This window comes from Gossypium hirsutum, chromosome D10 (assembly GCF_007990345.1).
Source record: "Gossypium hirsutum isolate 1008001.06 chromosome D10, Gossypium_hirsutum_v2.1, whole genome shotgun sequence".
Classification (NCBI taxonomy): Eukaryota; Viridiplantae; Streptophyta; class Magnoliopsida; order Malvales; family Malvaceae; genus Gossypium; species Gossypium hirsutum.
The window spans coordinates 34,531,515-34,555,421 of record NC_053446.1 but is presented as its reverse complement, the minus strand read 5'-3'; the positions used below and the strand labels follow the sequence as shown (position 1 = coordinate 34,555,421).

Below are 23,907 nucleotides of genomic sequence, written 5' to 3'. Positions count from 1 at the left end.
AGGATTATGGGTTTAGTGTTTATGATTTATGGTTTATGGTTTACGGTTTAAGGGTTGGGGTTCAAGTTTTAGAGGTTAGGGGTTTAGGGTTAAGGGTTTAGAGTTTAGATTAATTAGTGTTTTTAATTTATATATTAAATAATTTCTTATATAATTGTAAAAGAGATAATATAAATTTCAATATATTAAAATTATTATTATAGTTTAAATTATTTAAGAGATAATAGATAAACTTTATATATATATTAAATGGTTTAGAATTTAAGATTTACTTGAGATTTGTTAAATGATGAAATTTAAACCATTTGATATATTTAAATATTAGATTTTAAAAAAACATTGATAAATAAATAAATAAATAAATAAAAGTAACAGATTGATATGGATATGTAACTATCTATTTTGGATAGGACCAAATTATAACAAATATACGATATTTATAAAAATCCAATTTGTTTTCTTATTAAAATATACAATATTTATTTTGAAAGTACATAGTTTTTTTTATAAAAATCCAATTTATAAAAAAATAGTAATAATAAATGTTTTATAAAATCACTTAACTAATAATTTTTAGCAGATAAAATAAAGTATTTTTAGCAAAACAAGACGACATCTTTTTGTTCAAAATAAATGATTTTTTGTGACGTTTTTACGAAAAACGCTGCAAAAGGTAAGCACTAACGGCATTTTTACAAAAAACGTCGCGAATCCTTTTAAAAAAATCGCGCCATATTATTCCAAATTTTTGAAATCCCTAATTTTCCCCCTGAAACCCCTAACTTTACAACACGCCGTCCTTTTCATTTATTATCATTTTTCATTGTTTTAGGTTTAATAAATAAAAACTTTTAACTCCATGCCCATTGCCATTTTTTCTTCCTCAACCCGATTTTAAACGCCTAAATTTGGAACCCTAGATTTTTCTTTGCAGAACTTTTGTTAATCCACAAGGTTTAGCTGCTCTATGCAATTCCATCACGGATCTAAAGGACTCGAGGCTCCGTGAATTAGGTCATTCTTTTATGTTCTTGTGTTTTTTTTTAAAAAAAATCTTAGGTTTTCTGTTTTTAACGATTCGAATCTGATTTACTCAATTGATTGGTGGATCTTTGTGATTTTTAAACCACAAAGAATAATATGATGAAGATGTGAGTGAAAAGACTCGTTAGATCTTTCATCAACTAACGACTATTCAAAGTTGCATGACAGGATAGATGTCAAAAGTGTGAGTGCTTCAGCTTCTAGCGGCGCTTTTCTTTGTGAATGAATCCAAGTCCACATCAGGCAGATGAGTAACTGTTTAGGTATGGTTTCTCTGGTTGAATTTCGCGAACCATTCAACTATCTTAAGTGTCTTGTTTTTATTGTCCAAGTTACAGCAATTGCTTTTCCTTTTTTGTAATATTTGTGATTTTATATGATTTGCTTTCCATTTGTGTGGCATGGACACCATAAATCTTTATCTGTTGGGCATCCTGTTCCTTTGGAAATGCTCTATTTTTTGCTATTTTGTTTGTGGATCGTGCTCTTAGGTGGTTATGCATTTTAAATACTTCGCCATGTTTTAAATCATGCATTTGAAAGGCTCATACCCGCTTCTTCTCTAACACAAAACTGGAATACATAATAGTTGAATAAATAGCAGTGTAGTTTAGCTATGTTTTTATTTTATTTCTCATGTTTTTATTAAAAAAGTAAATATTTAACATGAAAAGTGATATTTAACTTCTTACTATTCAATTCACCAAGACATACATTGATGTTGTAATTAGTATTTAGCAGGCAAAGCGATAAGCATGTGTATGAAGAGCCAAGTATTGAGTAACCAGTTATTCTCCGTAACCCTAAGAGGTTTGGTGACAAACCTACTTTTCCGAACTAACTTCTTCACAGTCGCAAGTGCCATATAGCTATTCCTTTCTGACACTTTCTTTCACTATATATAACTAAGCATATTGTCTACACAAAAGCGACACTTATTATTTTCTTTGTTTGCATTGCTTTACTTTCATCTTATTTTTTATTTTGTTTGTACGGAGAGATATTGTTTGATTTGATGGGTGACGTGGAGATAGAGGAGGTGAGCGGCGGTGTTAATGGAGGTGCAGAAGTGCAGCAGGGTGAGGAAGGGTTGGGGAGAGGGAGAGGGGAAGGAAATAGGATGTACTTGGTGTGGGAAGAACTGACGGTGGCACTGCCCAACTTTGGGAATGGACCGACCAGGAGATTGCTGGATGGAGTAACAGGGTGCGCTCAACCTGGTAGAATCATGGCCATCATGGGTTCTTCTAGCTCTGGCAAATCCACTTTACTCAATGCCTTAGCAAGTTTTCGCCTCTATCCATCCCCCAACTTAACTACCACAATCCTCAATATTATGGCTGCATTTATGGTAACTTTTTCACATCTGTATATTGTTTTTGATCTTTTGGTTTCATCGCATGCTTGTAACCCAACTCCATTCAACCTTTTGCAAGCAACTAATTAAAAACCAACAATCATCCTTTTTATGTCCTGATAAATCCATTTTGAAACATATGAATATATATAAAGAAGAGAATCTCAAATACATGGCATTTTCTGTTGGATTATACTATATATTATATAAAAACTCTTAAAAGGAAAAAAAATGTACGGGCTTACAGATCTTAAGCCTTTCTTCTTCTTCCAGATTTATAAACAGCATTTGGTGCTTTCATAAAATATTTATTTCATATCTTCTGTTTATAAAATTTAGTCTAAAAAAGGCTTACATCTCTTTTCAAAGTTGATGATTTTATCCATACTTGAACTTCAAATTCTTCCAGATTTAGATGTTTATATACGTATGGATAAAATTGCTTCTTCTTTTTAAAATCTGTTCTTTTGCATGTTTATATACGTTTCTTATCAACAATTTATTAGTTAATGTAGTTTTTCTCACTGTTTTCTAGCTTTTTTTAGTTTGTAATAACTTTAATGAAATGGAGTGACATGTTTTCTTGATTGATTTCATTTTAATGGATACTACAGTTTCAATGAGATTGATTGATGTTGATGTATTGACGGCTATATGTAATTGGGATTAGTTTTGGATTTTGGTTTAATGTTGTTCTTTGTCTGCTCAATGGGCTTATCAACAATTTGTGCCTGGAATTCTACTGTCAGCATCCACATGATTACTAGAAAATATAAATGTTAGTAATGACTTGAGCTTCATACTTGAGTTAAGGGCTCCCGTTTCATTTTTCTGCTTGGAGATGTATGTTAGTAAATCCTGAAGATGGCCTAATGTGTGTAGCAGTAAGTAGAATTTCTCTCAAGATAAATTGATTTTCTTTTCTTTTCTATGTTTTCCCTTTGCTTTTGATATGTTGATGAATCTACAGAGTAGGGAATACAAATATAATAGACAAGCTTTTAACCAAAAAGCACGATCAATGACTGAAAAATATGCCAAGGCTGGAGCTGGAGAAAGCAGTTGTAGCTATCAATGCACTGAAACTAAAGTTGATTCAACGATGGTATTAGCAGTTGATTTATTTGAATTTTATGTTGTTTGTTTTGGATTCGTTATTCTTCATACTAAATTGTTTGATAAATTGTCCACCCATTACATTTTTTTTTGCATTTGTTTTGCATCTTAGTGTGCTGAAGAATCGAGACAATATGGAATTTCTGGGGTGTTGTCTTATGGGCTACTGAATACAATTTACTACTTCATTACCTTTCTCTTGGTGTGGTAAGTAAACTATTGCTTCATTCACTACACCAAAACAGGCTTTTAGCGGTATTTTTTGCGGTGTTTGGACAAAAAACGCCACTATAAATCGAGCATTAGCGGCAATTTTATAAAAACGCCGCTAAAGGTAGAGCATTAGCGGCGCTTTACAGAAAACGCCGCTAAAAATTAGCATTAGCGGCGTTTTCTGAAAATCGCCGCAAAAAGCCTAAGCCATACGACACCGTTTTCTGAGTTTTTGGGGCCCTTAGCGGCGTTTTTTAAGAAGCGCCGCTAATGCTCTGGCCTTTAACGGCGCTTACTCAAAAACGCCGCTAATGCTCTATCCTTTAGCGACGTTTTTGAAGAAGCGCCGGTAATGCTCTGGCCTTTAGCGGCATTTTTGAAGAAGCGCCGCTAATGCTAAGATCTTTAGCGGCGCTTTTTCAAAAACGCCGCTAATATTTTTTTTATTATAAGTTGAAAAATTGATATTTCGTTGTATTCATTATATAATAGTCAAATTTACATTTAAATGATAACAAATAATATTGTTTAATACAAAATGTTTTTATTAAAGAGAAGTTCTACCTCCTAACTATTTATTATTTTTTTCAATCATATAGTTTATTTAAACTACTTTACTAGAAAAATATATTAAATTATGAGTAAAATAAAATATCATAAAACTTAAATTGATAGTTCGATTAAATAAATCAAATAAAGTAAATATAAAACACCAAATATGGTGTTTATGGATTTAGGGTTTATGGATTTAAGGGTTAGAGGTATATAGGGGTTAGGTTTAGATTAATTAGTGTGTTTTAATTTATATATTAAATAATGTTTAGGGTTAGGGAATCTGGATTGGGTTGGGGTTTAGGGATTAGGGATTTAGGGTCGGGTTAGGATTTAAGGTTTAGGGGTTAGGGCTAGAGGTTTAAGGGTTTAAGGGTTAAGAGCTAAGGATTTATAGTTTAGGGTTTCATGGGTCGAGTTAGAGTTTTGGGTTTAGATTAATTTTTTATTTATATTTTAAATATGTTTTTAAATTTCATATATAATTGAAAAGGATAAGATAACAAATATTTTAAAATATTTAATTAATTATCATTATAGTTTAGGGTTTATATGGCTTAAGGAATATGGTTAATTTAAGATTGAAGGCCAGTTTAGGAGTTACTATTTTAAAGTTTGGGGATATATATGGATTTAGGGATTATGGTTTAAGGTTTAGGGGTTAGGAGTTAGGGGGTTTAGGGGTTAAGAGCTAGGGATTTAGGGTTTCAAGGGTTGGGTTAAGGTTTAAGGTTTAGACTAATTAGTTTTTTATTTATATATTAAATATGTTCTTATATAATTGTAAAAGATATAATAATATGTTTAATATATTGAAATTATGAGTATAGTTTATATTATTTAAGAGATATATAATAGATAGACTTTATGCATATTGAATGGTTAATTTAAGATTTAAGGTTTATTTTAGATTTGTTAAATGATACAATTTTATACAATTAATTAATGCTTTTATATTTAAAAATATTTAATCTAAACCATTTGATATATTTAATATGGATAGATAGGTAATTATTTAAATTGGATAGGACCAAATTATAAGAAAAAATAAAATACAAAAATAAAAATGGAATAAAAAAATGAAATAAAAATTTTTCTAATTCTTTTAAATATTGCTTAAAATTTTAATAATTCTTTATGTAAAATTTATATGAAAGATACAATAATTGAATATAAAAAAATATGCAAGCTTTAACGGCGTTTTCAGCAAAAAACGTCACTACTATGTATTAAAATTTCCTAAAACGGTGCCGTTTGGGTAGAAAAATTTAAATTTTTTAGTGGCGTTTTCAGCAAAAACGCCGCAAAAGGTAGACATTACCGGCGTTTTTGTAAAAACGCCGCAAATATGTATTGCAATTTTTCAATAGGGTCAGTTTAGGTAGTGGCGTTTTTTCTTTAAAACGCCACAAATGTGGAAGAAAATAAAATATAATTAAAATAGAAAAATAAAAATGAAATTTAAACACTAAAAATGTTAATTTTATCTAATTTATTATAAATATTACTTAAAGGAAACTAATAAATAAGTTAAAAAAATTAATATATAACATTTGATAATTTAGGAGAGGACCAAATTAACAAATGGAATTAAATTAAAATAAAAAAATAAAAACACTAAAATTTATAATTTTATCTAAAATTTATAAATATTAGTTAAAACACTAAAATTTATAATTTTTACTACTATATATTATAAATATTACTTAGCAAAACTATGGAATACCTAAACGGCGCCGTTTCAATATAAAATTTGATTTCATAGTGGCGTTTCTACTAAAAACGTCGCAATAAACGAGACATTAGCGGCGTTTGGAATAAAAACGCCACAAAATTTCTTAATTTTATAGACAAAACGGTGTAGTTTTAGTCTGCGATTTTAATGGCTTTAGCGGCGCTAGGGAAAAACGCCACTAAATGTGCGCATTAGCGGCGCGTTTATAAAAATGCCGCAAGGTTGGGCTGTTGTTTAAACAAAACGTCACCGTTTTTGTGGGCATTAGTGGCGCTACTGTAGAAACGCCGCAAATTTTCAATTATTTCTGCTTCCAAATTTCCCCATACCCGAAAACCTTGGTTCTATTCCCCTCCCTATTTTCCCCAAAATTCCCCCAAATAAAGAACCTTAGCCTGCTGCCCTCGACGAGACAGACCTTCCCCAAATCTGCTGCATCGTCGCACTCGTGGACCGTCGCAGGCCTCTACCGTCACACTCCTCTGCCGTCAGAGATTTGCGGTAAGATTATTCTATTCTTCTATTTTTCTTATGTTTTTCCCTCTGACCTTAGTTTTTGTTTCTTTTTGGTTTCTTTTAATTGCAAGACAAATAAGACTGGGTTTATGCAGACTAAAATGTTTCATTTGGGATGGTCTTTTTTTTCTTTTTTCTTTTTTGTTTTGTCGGTGAGGTTTCAATTTTTAATGTTTTGCTGAAGCGATGATTTATGATGTTATTCACAGAGGTTTCAATTTTTAATGTTTTTTTGGTGAGGTTTCAATTTTTAATTTTTTGTCGGTGAGGATTTATTTGCTCATCATCCATGATAAGCAAAGAGATTTGCTTGTTTAAATCTGCAAAAAAATAGATCATCTTCTACCTCAACAGCCACTTCCATGTCTTCTTAATTGGCTGAAACGAGAGCTTGGGAAGAGAGTTGGTGAGCCTGAAAACCCAGAAAGCAATATCGAGACATTGATTTCTTTTCTTTTTTAATTGTAAAGGCATATAAACAGAGATAATATCGAGAGAAATGAGTGAGTTTTTCAATTTTTTTTTTCTTTTTTAACTGTAAAGGCATATCGGTGACATTGATTTATTCTTTCATTATTTTGTTTTGTAACTAAGGTGTTTTTTCCTCACTAGCATTGCAAAATATGTGTCATTTTATGAGTAATTAAAACACAACACTAATGTAGACATGATTATATGTATGTAATTATGAAAGGTTTAAAACGAGTTTAACATTTTTTTAATGTGATATTTATAATTTTTTATTTGATGAACATTTTAATGTTTGAAAGTAGGTTGTTTAATTTTTAGTGTTTAATTTGATGAAAATTTATAATTAATTAAAAAGTAATTAATTTTCTTTAAATTTGTAATATATTACTTACATTAAATAATATTTTTATAATTTTTTAATATATATATTTAAAATTTATATATATATTTAAAATTCGAATAACATGGGTAACATAAAGTTTCATATATAGCAAGAAGAAGCCCCCTTTTTTTTATTTCAATCAAGTCATGGATTCTGGGACTGTTTGACTTCAAGAGATTTCTCATATTCTTCAATGGATTTGAAAAGCTCAGAAAAGAGCTTTCCTTCTTCATCCTTCACCATGCCTTCGGATTCTTTATATTATCTCTATGAAGATGGTTGGCCTAAAAATAAAAGGTTCCCACTTTAGTTAACCAAACAAGGTTGAAGCTTTGAAAACTTGAAGATTTTAGGTTAGAGTGCTACAACGAATATAACTGTATGCGTGTTGATTGGTTAGTTTGTTAAGTTAAATTACTTGTGATCACAAATATTGATATAATTATATTTGTACCTTTAAAAAATAAGGGCATATGAACTAATTTTTCTCCATAAAATTATTGTGTATTGAACCTTTACTAAAAACAGAGACAAATTAATGCTAAAATTTATTTATTCTTAACTTATATATGTAACTGTTGCATAATACAGTTACATAATAACAATCATATCATAACTTATATATACAGTTACATAATAAAATTTGATAACTCAAATTTATCAATCATATCATAACTTATATATACAGTTACATAATACATAACTTAAATAAAATTTTTATTTATTCTTACATAATACATAACTTAAATAATAACCTACATAACTTACATAGAAACTTATATAGAAACTTGCATAACTTACATAATAACATAAAAACTTAAATAATACATAGCGTACATAACTTACATAATACACCACTTACATAAATAACTTGCATAATACACCACTTACATAAATAACTTGCATAATACATAGCCTACGTAACTTACTTAACTTACATAATACACCACTTACGTAACTTAAATAACTTAAATTTATCAATCATATAACTTAAATAACTTACGTAATAATACATAACTTATATAACTTAAATTTATCAATCATATCATAACTTACATACATAAATATTAATCATATCACAACTTACATAACCAACATATATAATGACTTACATAATAACCTAAATAGTAACTTACATAATAATACATAATAACCTAAATAGTAACTTACATAACTTACATAAGACATAAATTACATAACCTACTTAATACATAACTTACATAACTTAGATAATACATAACTTACATAATTTACTTAATACATAACTTACATAAATATCCCTTATGTGGTGGAACTCAAATAAGTTAAATACACTTATAAGTTACCGTGATATTTACTATACCTTAACTTAAATAATAACTTACATACCTTAATTACACTTATTCCTAAATCTTAAACCCGTGCAATTTATTGTCAATGTCAGACATACATAATTAAGAAATGGATCGCTCTTGGATGAATTTGTCAAGGGTAAGCGACGGTTATCGAAATGGAGTACAGACTTTTCTAAATTTTGCATTTCAATATGCAAGCCAAGAGAACATGATTCTTTGCCCGTGTAAGAAGTGTGTGAACATAAACTGGCATTATCGTGAAGTTGTATATGAGCATCTAATTGTTGATGGTTTTGTTCGGGGTTATAAACAATGGTTTTTTCATAGAGAATGCCCGCCTAGTACTTCCTCCTCGAGGATGGATGTATCTCATGATGGTAATGCTTTTGCCATATCAGTGGAAATGCTTTTGCCGAACAGGGAAGAAGTGTACCTCATGAAGAGCCGAATGGAGAAGCGGCGAAGTTCTACGCGCTACAAAATGAGATGAACTCAGAACTATATGAGGGATCGAAATTTTCAAAAATGTCTTTCTGCATTCGTCTTTTCCAGTTAAAATGTTTGGGAGGGTGGACCGGGAACTCATTGACAATGCTGTTAGAGTTTTTGAGAGAAATGTTTCCGTTTGCAAAAATCCCTCAGTCATGCAAAGATATGAAGAAAATGATAAAAGACTTAGGTCTTGGGTACAACAAAATCCATAGTTGCCCGAATGATTGCATGTTGTACTAGGGCGATCGGAGAAACCAACAGTGCTGTCATGTATGCGGCGAATCCCGTTGGATAAATAGAAATACAGAAGATGGGAACGACGATGAAAATGATGCACAGCCAAGAAAGAAGCCGGTCAAGATTTTGCGGTATTTTCCGCTGATACCAAGGCTTCAAAGGCTTTTCATGTCGTCGAAGACAGCGGAGTCAATGACGTGGCACCATGAAGGACGAACCGATGATGGACTATTAAGGCATCCGGTAGATTCTTTAGCTTGGAAATCATTTGACAATAAATTTCCAAGCTTTGCAAGTGATCCCAGGAGTGTAAGGCTTGGCCTAGCATCTGATGGATTTAATCCTTACAAGATCATGAGTACTGCATACAGTACTTGGCCAGTAGTGCTTGTTCCTTACAATCTGCCTCCGTGGATTTGCATGAAGCAATCTTCCCTTATCTTATCTATGATTATCCCTGGAGAGAAAGGGCCCGGGAATGATATCGACATTTATTTACAGCCACTTATTGAAGAGTTAAAACAATTATGGGCTGGTGTCGAGACATACGATGTGCTGAGAAAGGAGAACTTTAATTTATGTGCAGCTTTGATGTGGACCATTAATGACTTCCCCGCTTATGCCAATTTATCCGGTTGGAGTACCAAGGGCTGTTATGCATGCCCTTGTTGTGCTGCACAAACATGTTCGCAATGGTTATACAATGGGAAGAAATTCTCTTACATGGGGCATCGTTGGTGGTTACCGAAAAATCATAGATTTAGATCTCAGAGTTCGACATTTGACGGTACTGAAGAGTTCAGAGAAGCTCATTCGCAGACAAGTGGATTTGAAATCTTGTTAATGTTGGAAGATATGAATTTTAGTTATGGGAAGATGAATCAACCGGCAAACACGCAAAGAAATAAAAGATCAAATGATGAAGCTGATGATAACTTTGATGAAGAGGATGATCCTAATGAGGCGGACTTGTGGAAAAAGAGAAGAATTTTTTTGAGTTGCCTTATTGGGAGCACCACCTTTTACGACACAATCTTGATGTTATGCACATTGAGAAAAATGTTTGCGAGAACATTGTCTGTACAATTTTGAATGTAGACGAAAAATCAAAAGACAATCTTCAGAGTCGACTTGATTTAGTTCAGATGAGAATTCGACCTGATCTTCATCCGAATCCACTTCCAAATGGTAAATATCAGTTGCCGCCTTCTATTTTCTCAATGTCGAAGACAGAGAAAGAAGTGTTCTACATGGTGTTGAAGGATATAAAGGTTCCAGATGAGTATGCATCTAATATATCTCGATGTGTTAGTGTTAAAGATCGAAGACTATATTCGCTAAAATCACATGACTATCACATCTTAATGCAAGATTTACTGCCAGTTGCTCTACGATGTTGTATTTCGAAGAAGGTGACGTCTTGTATAATTGAACTATCAAATATAATGAAAGTCATTTGTGGCAAAGTTTTGGATGTTCAAGAACTTCAGAAGGTATAGGATCGAGCCGCTTTAACTTTATGCAACATGGAGAAAATCTTCCCACCTTCCTTCTTCACTATTATGGTTCACTTGATAATCCATCTCCCGCATGAAGCAATTCTTGGCGGACCCGTTTTCTATCGATGGATGTATCCCATAGAAAGGTGTTAATTACAATTTTTAAAATTTTCCTCCATTCACCTATATGCCTTTAGTTACAACTTTTGATAATGTTGTATACCGTGTTTAGGTTCCTATCCAAATTAAAGTCTTATTGCCGCAACAAGCGTTATCCAGAAGGATCGATTGCTGAAGGCTACTTGGCAGAGGAATGTATGACCTTCTGTTCAAGATATTTGGAAGATGTTGAAACAAGGTTGAACAGACCAAATAGAAATGCTGGACTCACGGATCATAACTTTGTCGAGACTTATTTGTTCCAAAGTTTTGGAGAACCAATCGGTAAAGTTGAAATTGCAGAATTAGATGATTTATCGTGGGTTCAAGCACATCGATATGTTCTATTTCACCACGAATCAATCGAACCTTTACGCAAGTAAGTTCTGGAAATTTGAGAAATATTCATCATTTAAAAATTGTTTATAGTCTAACAAAGTGAACATATTTTTAACATAGTGAGTACAAACAAATATTGAGATCTCGTTCGCGCTCCCGAAGAACACAACATCGAGATATCAATAAGTTGTTTACAGAATCTTTTCATGAATGGTTAAGCCAAACGGTATGTAATTGGAGCTTTCACCGACAAATAATAACATTTACTCAAAACATTTTAATTACTCAGTTTACTTTCCATTCAATAGGTTTGGAGTGGGAAGAACGTCACCAACGAAGTTAAATGGCTTTCCCAAGGTCCAGATCGGGTGGTTAAAAGATATAGTGCGTTCCTCATAAACGGATTCAGATTTCATACAAAATATCGCGAGAGATTGAGGAGAACGCAAAATTGTGGAATAGTGGTTAATTCCTCAATTACAAGTTATGCTAGTGCTAGGGACAATAATCCTGTGGAGGGAAATGTGGAATATTTTGGACTTCTTACTGACATAATTGAGTTGGATTACTACGGAAAATGGAAAGTTGTCTTATTTCGAGGTGATTGGGCCGATGTTAACACTGCACGTGGAATCAAGCAAGATCAATTTGGTTTCACAATGGTAAACTTTGCTCGATTGATTCACACAGGACAACAATTGATTGATGAGCCGTATGTATTTTCTTCTCAAGTCAAACAAGTTTTTTACTCAAAAGACCCAACTGATGAGGGTTGGTACATTGTACTCCGTAACATCCCTAGAGACTTGTTTGACATGGGCAGTGGAAGTAGAGATGACATTGACGACAGAACACAAACTTTGCCATTTCTAGAACAGAACTTAAACGAAAACATCCCTAGTACTAGTACACAATTTCAATGGGTCCGCCAGGATACGGATGAAGAGATTTACGAATTATAATGTAGTAAGCTTTTACGATTATCTAATTACATCTACGAATGATGACATTTCAACTATTTTATATGTGATATTATTGTTGTAATTGTATACTAAGTTTTCAACTAATTTATTTGTATTGCAGATAAAATGCCTAGAAGAAAAGTGCGATCGCACCACATTGTTCAAGGTACTCCAAACTCAGCGGAAACAAACAACACTGAACAACAGACTGCTATTGGATCTTAGAATGTTCCGGTTACACCTGAGGAACCTATAGAAGTTCAAAGTAATTTAACATTTAATTTACATGTGTGTTGACTTCTTGTTTGTTTTTTTTTAAATTTTGTATATTACAATACTTTTATTTTTCAGATGAAACTGGTCGGACGCGGAGAGGTCGCAGACGTACAGTACTGAGCGATTTATACGACCTAGATCCAGTCGAGCATGTCCAAGTATCCAGTAATAGCTTCGGTCAGCCTGTTGGATCAGAAGCTCGCCTTTTAGCAGGATACATGGGCATTCTAGCACGGAATGCAAATATGTTACCCATTAACTTCGAGTCATGGCATAAAGTGCCCGAGAGTAACAAGAACCAAGCTCTCGATAACATTAAGGTAACAAAACCTGTATGTCATTTATAATACCTGGGTTTAAGTTTCGTTTACATTTACTTTCTTAAGTTGTGTTTTTTGTAGGTGAGATTTGCTCTAGAGGTCGCCGATGCTTATGTAAAGAAGGCATTGGGAAAAAGATGGAGAGACCATAAGAGCACTTTAAAGAAAGACTATTTTAAGACAAAAACAACACTCGAGGAGAGATTACAAAATGTCCCGCCGGGAATGCTGAGGTACCAGTGGGAAGAGGTCGTTAGATTTTGGACTTCGAAGAAAGGAGAGGTATGTTTAACTTATAAAATTTTGTAATTACTTTGGTGTATAGTATTTCCTAATTAACGTACTAATAATTTCATAATGTAGGTCGTGAAGAAGTTGGAAAAAAAGTAGGCAGCAACAAAAATTCACTCACACAGCTGGGTCGAAAAGTTTTGCGTGTGTAGCTCATGCAGAGGTATTTTCAATTTTTTACAAAAGTTCACTCACATAGCTGGGTCGAAAAGTTTTGCGTGTGTAGCTCATGCAGAGGTATTTTCAATTTTTTAATATTGGCAGATATTTATTACTTATTTACATTAATATTTTTACTATTGTATTGTAGGAACTGTTGTCCGGTCAAAAAGTTGGACGCCTTCAACTTTTTGACATTACACATCGGAAGAAAGATGGAAACCCTATGACTCCTGAAGCTGCAGAAATTATGGTACGTTTGCTTAATTAATACAATTTAAATTGTTTTAATAATTTATAGTGTTTATTTTCTAATGATTTATTTCATTTATTGTAATGCAATTATTGTTAAGTTATGTTGCATTGGGTTTTTTAAATATATATTGCATTCCTAACTATAGGATTTATTTTTTAGGAAAAATTAAAGGATAAAAAGGCGGAGTACGAAGCGATTGCTTCCAGTGATAGTTCTGTTCATATTGACGACATTGATAACCGGATTATCACTGAAGTTTTGGGTCCTGAAAGGTATGGTCGGGTTCGATTTCAAGGATCTTTTGTTAACCCATCCCAATATTTTGGATCTAGCTCGCAACAATATATGCCTTCGGGGAGTCGAGCCGAAGCTGAAGTTCAGAGGTTAAGAGACCAGATGGCTCAGATGCAAGCGACAACAATTGAGCAAATTACACAACTTAAAGCGGAGGCAACATCGAGAGAAGCTGAGGTTCAAAAAAGATATGAAGAACTCCAGCTACAACTAAAAGCAGATGTAGCAGCGAGAGAAGCTGAGGTTCAACGAAAGTATGAAGAACTCCAGCAGCAGCTTAAAGCAGATGCGGTAGTAAGAGAAGTAGAGGCGGCAGCTAGAGAAGTACAGGTTGTAGCGAGGGAAGCAGAGGCTGCAGCGAGGGAAGCAGAGGCTACAGCGAGGAAAGCAGAGGCTACAGCGAGGGAAGCAGAGCAGGTCAAAAGTTCGATGAACTCCAGCAGCAGCTTCAGAGCATGATGAAGATGTTTCAGCAGTCGCAACAGCCGCCGTCTTAGACTATCGTGTAAATATACTTCGATTTTGACTTTTAATTATCATTTTAACTTTTAACATTTTTGTAAGAATAATACGAAATTTATTTTATTTATTGATATTTATTATTTGTTTAATATATAGATTTATTACTTTTGGCTGGTTTAGATATGATTTCTTCTGATTTGTTTTTACAGGAGGGCTGAAAATATAAAAAAATTTATTTTACAAATCTGCCAAATTTAGTGGCATTTTTGGTCAAAGCGCCGCTAAAGATAAGGGTCTTTAACGGCGTTTGTGGAAAAAGCGCGACTAAAGATCATGGTCTTTAGCGGCGTTTTTGGGGAAAGCGCCGCTAAAGATTAGGTTCTTTAGTGGCGTTTTATGGTCAAAGCGCCGCTAAAGATTAGGTTCTTTAGTGGCGTTTTGTGGTCGAAGCGCCCCTATAGATCAGGGTCTATTGCGCCGTTTTAGGAGAAAGCACCGCTAAAGATCAGGGTCTTTAGCGGCGCTTCCACTAAAGCGCCGCTAAAGGTCTTAGTCTTCAACGGCGTTTGTGCTAGAAGCGCCGCTATAGACCAACACCTTTAGCGGCGTTTATTTCTAAAAACGCCGCTAAAGTTAGCGGCGCATTCATTAGCGGCGTCTGTTGCGGCACTTTTCAAAGCGCCGCTAAAAGTATCTGCGGCGCTAAAAAGCACCGCTAAAGGCCTAAAAAAGCGCCGCTAAAAGCCTGTTTTGGTGTAGTGATTGTTAGTTCATGATTTCCTTGCTTGATTTCATTTGGCATATATATTGCATAGACCTATATCTTAGCTACCTAATGATCTCAACCATATCCTTAAATATTAAATCCTACTCGCTACTCCTCTTGGATATATATTATCATAATTTCCACTTCTTTTATTGCCTATTCATTGCTGCTTGCATGGTGTTGGTGTCACATAGAATATATATCTTTTTTAAGATGCTCAGCCAATAACTGACACTAATTCATAAACTATTACTAGTTGATAATTGATATAGATTGTGCATATTAGTATTTTCTTTAGTTGAACTTCTTCTGTTAGGAATAACTCTATTATATATCAATATCCTATATAAAATTAGACCTACTTTCTACCCCTAAAATGCATTCTTATCTGATGAGTTTAGTTTTAATCACAATTTGTTTGCCCACGTTATCCATTTATTTTCCCTACGTAATAAAGAAAAAGAAACATGTATTATGCTTTAATTAGCTGACAGAATAAGAAAATAGGTATTCTAATAGTGTTTTTTAAATTTCCCTTATTCAAATAGTGTTGCAGTGGATAGTCATGCACTGCATTTGCACCTGAAAGTAAAATATTAAAAGTATACCGGTGATGGAATTAGCTTTTATAAATCACTTCTGGACTGTTGTGTGATCACATGTTTTGATAATTGATGTTCATATATATATATGGTTTTTCTCTATGAAAATCCTTTTGTTTTCACATGTTGCCATGCTAAACTAGTAGCACTCTATCTTAATTTTGCAGTCACTACTCAGAGGTAGGTTCTTGCATGAAAAACCTATTGAAGAGGAGAGACCACCTTCAATGGCAGTGAGTGAATTAAATCAATTAAGTCACTACTCAGAAGTAAAATATCCATTAGCATGTTACTTTATCAGAATGTGTTATATTTCCTCAACAATGTCTAATTTGAGTTTATAGAAGCAATAAACTCATGTAGTAAACAGTGGATATAGTAAACCCATTTCAATCTAATTTCAAAGGGTTTTTGAATTTCCATTTTAGTCTATAAATTTTTAAGTTTATTACTGTACATTTTGAACTTGTGCATTTTTTTTTGCAATCAATTAGTTGCACTATTTTAACTTTTAATTTTGCTATTTAAATATTAACATGATTTTGCAATATTTTGACTAAAAAAATTAATTTATTATATGATTAAATACTATCTTTTTGACTAAAAGTATATATTTAATACATATTAATTTTTGATATTAATAATGTTTGATTTTAATATTTAATATTTTTAAATATTTTTAAAAGTTAGTGGCATTTTTTCATAAACGCCGCCAAAGAACGGTACTTTTAGCGGCGTTTGTGATAAAAGCGCCGCTAAAGATTATGTTCTTTAGCGGCGTTTGTGTTAAAAGCACCGCTAAAGAACATGACCTTTAGCGACATTTGTGAAAAAGCGTTGCTAAAGGTCATGTTCTTTAGCGGCATTTGTGATAAAAGATCATGTTCTTTAGCAGCGTTTGTGTGCAAAAACGCCGCAAAAGTTAGCGACATTGTCAATAGCAGCATTTTTTGCGGCGCTAGTGGAAGCGCCGCAAATACTTTTAGCGCCGCTAAACGCCTAAAAAAACGCTGCTAAAAGCTTGTTTTGGTGGAGTAAGATTTAGTGATGATGATGCCATTTCGTTAAGTTAAACTAATAATTAAATTAATGTAAGTAAACCATGATTAAACCAAATTAAACTAGATTAATTAAACCATAATCCAACTAAATATATTAAGTTAGTGGAGAAGGATGTTAAAGCCATCTTTCATTTTCTTCTCGTTCACGAAGAACAAAACCTAAGGAAACTTTATTTTGTAAGTGAATTCAAGCAATTTTTATTGATTTGGGGTCATGGAAGCTTAATTTAGTTAGCTTACGTACTAAATTGTAAAACTGATAAAGTTTTAGAAAGCTTCCATTGTTGGTTTCTTGAAGAATTAGGCATGAAATTGATAGATTTTAAGCTTAGAATATAAAAAGGACTATATTGTAAAGTTAATTTAGCTTGTTGTTAACTTTGCTACATTAGGGACAAAATTGAATAAATGTAAAACTTGTTATGAAATTATGTTATAAATAGATAGTATGCGGTCCTTAAAGAGAATATATGAAATTGGATTTTAATCTAAAGCTAGGAATTTAAAGTTATGACTATCCGAAGTACAATAGGCTCATGCATATAATAGCATAGTAAGGGATATTTGGTACTAATTGGAGATATAAAATGATTGTTTAGATCAAGAAGTGAATCGAAGTGGAGTTGATCTGGAAAAAGCTAAAATTGCAGATTAGCCCCTAAAGTATCCGTTTTATATATTTTGAATAGGTAAGTTCATATGGGACTTTACATATGTTTTATTTAAGAAGAATTTAGTGAATATGACACACATGGTTTAAATTGAAATGAATTGAAAAGTTACATGAAGATTGGCTATTATGAGATACTACATAGTGCAAATGTAAAGGTTGGTTGATTACAAGACTGCTAATGGAATATGTAATTATGTTCATATATTGGTAATGACATATGTATACAGAAATGATGCCCATGTGAACTTAGTAAAAGGTCAGGATATGTATGGCATGCTAACCTACCATTTGAGCCATTCCACTCATGCATCACAAGTACCCAAAATGATACAATCCAACAAGGTCTCAAATGGTACCAACCAAGACAATTTGCAAGAGTTATACATACCATTACAAGTCCACTTATACATGCCATTATAACCTTCGCCAAAAAATTAAAAAAATACTGATATTTGTGCTGGATAGTGTGATAAATCTTCGACGAGCTTCCAAACCATCAAGCTTACAATAATAAATAAAACATAAGAAAAGAAACAATGTAAGCACATAATGCTTGGTAATTTCGTAGAACATGAAACATAACTTACCATTTCATTTATATAACATTAAGTATAAACCTAATATAATCCAACCACAATCTTGACACAAGCCTGTGCATCATCATTAACACATAAGTTAGTGCATTTATACATAATTCACTTGAATTAAACATATGATAATTCATTTCCCTATGAACATACATCATTTGATTCATTCATCATTTTCATGAGCATAAGCATAATTCCATTTGGAAACTTACCATTTCAATCCCTTTTCTTGCCCGCTGAAACATCTAGAATATCACTGGATACTTGGGAAAGCTAACACGAAGTATGCTTAAATATATAATCGTAACCTTTCCTTTACATCATTGTTTACATGAGCTATGAAATGGGCCTGCTCACAGGAGTTGTGGGTCAGAATGGAAGCTACACGATGCTACTCACATGAGCTGTAGAGTATCTGCAACAAACGCAAGACCTCAACCATCGGTAAGACATTCAAGACCAGTACCCGAAACATGAAATCCCTAAAGACATGTCATTTGTATCCTACGAATTCCTAAGGTTCAACCGAAACTCGATAACCGTCATGGCATTGATTTATTTACATATCGACAAATTCACATGATAAATAACATATTAACATACTATTTGAAATAGTATTAAAACAATAACTTTTCTTAAGAACTTACCTCGACAACTGGGCGTAGAAACGAAATCGAACTAATCCAAGGCTTTAGCTTTTCCTCGATCTAGATTCGAACACGGTCTATCTTGATGTAACTGGACAAATTCAATACCTTTATAAGCCCTAGTATTCAATTTAGTCCACATTTCATATTTTTGCAAAATTACTATTTTGCCCCTGACATTTTAACTTTTTACAATTTAGTCCTTAAGGTCATAAATTGAAATCTACACATTTTAATCCTCCTTTCAAGCTCACTGATTTCTCTAGGGGCTTAAAACAATTTATACAAACCATCATTTCATAAATTGGCTATGAACTTTTACCATTTTTACAATTTAATCCCTAAATGTAATTTTCATCAAAAATCACTTTACAAAACTTGTTTATTTATCAACAAGGACTCTTAATCTATCATTAAACATCAAGAATCATACAAAAACATTCATGGCATAACCCTCCGTCTTTAACAGTTTTACAAATTGATCATCAGGCTTGCTAGGTTAAGCTAAAACGACCTCGAAAACATAAAAATCATTAAAAATTGAGTTGAAATACATACCATGCAAGCAAGGTAGCTTGACAAAACCTTTAAACCTCAAAGATGGAGTTTTCTAACCCTATTTTCGGTGGAGAAATAAACTAAAGAAGATGATACAATTGTTTTACTTTACTTTACTTTATCTTAAGTATTAAATTACTTAATAACCTTGCTAATTAATTAAATAAAACACCAATTTCATGCCCATCTTTGTCCACTTTAAAGTTTTATAGCCATTTCACCCTTTTAACAAATAGAACTCCCATTTTGCACCTTTTATGATTTTCTCCTTTTCATATAATTAATCATGCAAACATCAAAATTTCTCAAGAAAATTTTAATACGACCTTGCTAACATCCCATTAACATTAAAACAATAATTTATTCATCAAATTTGTGGTCTCAAAACCACTGTTCTAATTTTACTGAAAATAATCTATTACACGACCACCTATAAACGTACTACCGTTTATAGAATAAATATAACACCAAAGATATAATAATTAAGAATGACGATGTTCGCAAGTGCACAGGTCAAATTGTAATATAATTGTACAACAAAATTTTAATACAACCTTAATAACTTCCAATAAAAATTAAAATAGTAATAAAATAATAATTTATTTATCAAATTTGTGGTTCTGAAACTACTACTCCGATTTCACTAAAAACGGGCTATTACAACTCTCCTCTAAAGGATTTTCGTCCACAAACCTTACAGAAAATAGGTTTGGGTATTGTACTTTCATAGCTTCTTCTAGTTCCCAAGTAGCCTTTTCTATTCTATGTCACTGCCAGAGAACTTTAACTAAAGCTATACTTTTTTTTTCCCAATTCTTTAACTTTCTGAGCTAGAATTCTGATCAGTTCTTCACTATACGTCATATATGGCTGTATCTTAACATCAATAGGTGAAATCACGTGTGAAAGATCTGATCGATACCATCGTAACATCGATACATGGAATACATTGTGAATCTTTTCTAACTTTGATGGTAAATCCAATCTTTAAGCTACTGGCCTAATTCTCTCAATGATCTCGTATGGGCTGATAAGCTACGGACTAAGCTTTCCTTTCCAACAAAATCAAAGGACTTTCTTCCAAGGCGATACTTTCAAAAATACCTTGTCGCCAACTTGAAATTCAATATCTTTTCTTTTCAAACTACATAAGATTTTTGTTGATTAGAAGCCGCTTTCAAACTATCATGTATCACTTTTACCTTTTCTTTAGTTTCTCGAATCAAATCAACACTCAATAACTTTTTCTCCCTCAATTCAATCCAGTATAATGAAGGTCGACATTTTCGACCATATAAAGCTTCATACGATGTCATTTTAATGCTCGCTTGATAACTGTTATTGCATACAAATTCAACCAACGGCAAAAATCTCTCCCAGTTACCTTCAAACTCTAAAACACATCAAAGCATATCTTCGAATATCTGAATTACTCGCTCAGACTGACCATCACTCTGTGGATGAAACGTTGTACTAAAATGCAGTCGAGTACCTAGAGTATCATGTAACTTGCTCCAAAATCGAGACGTAAATCGTGGATCCCTATCAGAGATAATAGAAATTGGCACACCATATAGTCTAACAATCTCAGAAACATACAATTCTGCTAATCTTTCTAGTGAAAAATCCATACGTACAGGAATGAAATGCTTGGATTTCATCAAATGATCTACAATGACCTAAAAACATCTTTATTTCTTAGAGATAAAGGCAATCCAAATACGAAATCCATCGTAACATGTTCTCATTTCCACTCTGGAATCAAAACAAGTTGTAACAAACTAGAAGGTACCTGATGTTCGGCTTTAACTTGCTAACAAACCAAACATTTCAATACAAGCTCTGAAATCTCCCGTTTCATACATAGCCACCAATACATCTGTTTCAAATTGCCGTAGCTATCAGGATGAATCGAAAAGCTACTACTATGAGCTTCTTGTAAAATCTTCTGAATGAGATTAGAATTTCTCAGAACACAAATTTTGTTTTTGAAGTACAAACTGTCGTCTGAACCAATATGAAAATCTAAATCAAATGTCATCTCAATTTGTTTTCATTTAGCAGCCAAAGCATCATCACATTTTTAAGCTTCGCAAATCTCTTGTAGAAACATTAGTCTAGCTTTTAATTAAGCTAAAATTGAACCATCATCAAGCAATGTCAATCGTGTGTTCAATGCTCACAAAGAAAATAGAGATTTTCTACTTAGTGCGTTAGCAACGACATTAGCGTTTCCCGAATGATAGTCGATAATCAAATCATAATCTTTCAACAATTCAAGCCATGTACGTTGTCTCAAGTTCAAGTCTTTTCGTGACATCAAATACTTCAGGCTTTTATGATCCGTAAATATATGAAATTTTCTCTGTACAAATGGTGTTGCCAAATATTTAAAATGAACACGATAGCTTCAAACTCTAAATCTTGACTCAGATAATTATTTTCGTGTGGTTTTAATTGTCGAGAGGCATACGCTATCACTTTTCCCTCTTGCATCAAAACACAGCCCAAACCATTCAATGAAGCATCACTATAAATCACAAATTCTTTACCGAACTCTGGCTGAACCAAGGATGGTGCATTGGTTAACAAAGCTTTCAATTTTTTAAAAATTTGCTGACACTTCTTAGAGTCGAACTTGACATCTTTCTGAAGTATTTTTGTCAACAATGTAACAATCATCGAAAATACTTTGACAAATCTTCTATAATATTCGGCTAATCCCAGAAAACTTCTAACTTCAAATACATTTCTTAGAGGTTTCTAGTCCACTGCAGTTGAAATTTTACTTGGATCAACTCTAATACCGTCTGCCGACACTACATGTCCCAAAAATCTGACTTCACGGAGCTAGAACTTACATTTACTAAACTTAGCGAACAATTTTTTTTCGCAAAAATTTTGCAAAACAATTCTCAAATGTTGGACATGCTCTTTATCATCTTGTGAATAAATTAGAATGTCATCAATGAACACAACAATAAATCTGTCTAAATATTATGTTCATCAATTCCATAAACACAGCAGGTGCATTAGTCAAACCAAATGGCATCACAAGAAACTCATAATGTTCGTACCTGGCTCTGAACGTAATTTTTAGCACATCATAGTCTTTAACCCATACCTGATAATAACCGAAACAGAGATCGATCTTTGAGAATATCGTCGCACCTTTCAACTGGTTAAACAAATCATCGATACATGGCAATGTATATTTATCTTGATCATGACTTTGTTAAGCTATCGATAATCAATACATAGTTGCTTAGATCCATCCTTTTTCTTAATAGACAACACATGAGCACCCTAAGGAAAAAGCTAGCTCGAGCAAAGCCCATATCTGTCAATCTTGCAACTTTGCTTTAAACTTTTTAAATTCAGTAGGTGCCATTTGATACGGAGTTATCTATATTAGAGATGTTCCTGGCATTAATGTAATAGCAAACTTAACCTCTCTGATCGGCGATAACCTTGGTAATTCTTCTGGAAACACATCTTTAAACTCACATACAATTGGAACCGATTCTAACTTCAATTTTAAAACTCTGGAATAAAATATATAAGCGAGATATGCTTCACAGCCTTTTCTGAAATATTTATGTGTTGTCATAGCGGAAATAACATTAGATGTACTTTGCAGAGTGTCTGATTCAATTTGAAGCTTTTCATCGTTTTGACATTTTAACACAATATGCTTTCGTCTACATGACATCGTTCGCCTTTCGCGGGTGATATTCGGTTACACACGTAACACTACAAACCCAATCCTAAGGAGGATCCAGGAATGACGTGTCACTGCCTTAAAATAATTTTCTTGAAAACCATATCTGGCGTATACTTATTTACTATAGTTTAAACTAGTATGAAATATAAGCTATTTTTCAATCGAAGATCAATAAGATGATACACTTTGAAAACCAAAAATTCTTTACTAAAACTTCTTTGAAATAATAGTTTCGTCAGCACAAGTTTAAAAACAAAATATGTTCTTCAACTGTGAACATTTGACACCACCACATGTCATGCATAATACAAAATACAATGAGTCTCACGGTAATGGTTTTCCTCTGGCGTAGTTTTTAGAGATTCCTTTACTTAGTCAATAGGCCTAGGAAGGAAAGGTAACTAAGTAAGTTCAAAGAACTTAGTGAGTTCCAGAAGAAAACATTGCAATAGTTACATATAATTCAAGTAAGCCTTTCCAACACCATAAAGTCAAAAAGTTCACTAGTTGGCAAATACCAAACACAGATAGGTTATACATCGAAAACAATTCCTTTGGCATGTAATTAGGCCCATGCAACCATACAGACTACCTTCTTCGTGTTAGCCACAAACCTTAGCCAATATACAGAGCCATATCAATTTTTCATTCATTTTCCTTTGTCATGATTTACTAATATGGTTTGCAATAACACTTGTCCTACCAGAGGCTACACGATGATCTTCATGTATCGTGATTTGCCAGTTCAATGCTCATTTCATTGAAGGTAACACCATGAATTCATTTTCATATGTCAGATCATGTTATTCATTTCAAAAGCAAG

At 32.9% G+C, this 23,907-nt stretch overlaps 1 protein-coding gene and 1 long non-coding RNA gene across 5 annotated transcripts; both read left to right on the top strand.

The window, feature by feature from the left end:
* The first annotated feature begins 813 nt into the window (after window positions 1–813).
* On the top strand, window positions 814–4,349 carry LOC107914987 (ATP-dependent permease PDR12). 4 transcript variants are annotated; one of them, XM_041102348.1, is made up of 5 exons: window positions 818–1,014; window positions 1,218–1,307; window positions 2,045–2,395; window positions 3,372–3,506; window positions 3,630–4,349. In XM_041102348.1, exons 3-5 carry the CDS (start codon window positions 2,060–2,062, stop codon window positions 3,726–3,728), a joined length of 570 nt encoding a protein of 189 aa, XP_040958282.1. In that variant the 5' UTR covers window positions 818–1,014; window positions 1,218–1,307; window positions 2,045–2,059; the 3' UTR covers window positions 3,729–4,349. The 4 variants fall into 4 exon arrangements, with proteins under 4 accessions (XP_016699559.2, XP_016699558.2, XP_040958282.1 ...); XM_041102347.1 differs by having other exon boundaries at window positions 1,213–1,307; window positions 2,043–2,395; XM_016844070.2 differs by having other exon boundaries at window positions 814–1,014; window positions 2,043–2,395; window positions 3,372–4,349.
* Window positions 4,350–5,343: 994 nt separating this feature from the next.
* LOC121222214 (uncharacterized) lies at window positions 5,344–13,286 on the top strand. The gene is made up of 4 exons (XR_005919350.1): window positions 5,344–6,518; window positions 12,530–12,673; window positions 12,760–13,004; window positions 13,086–13,286. It is a non-coding gene; the product is annotated as an uncharacterized lncRNA (long non-coding RNA).
* Window positions 13,287–23,907: the final 10,621 nt, after the last annotated feature.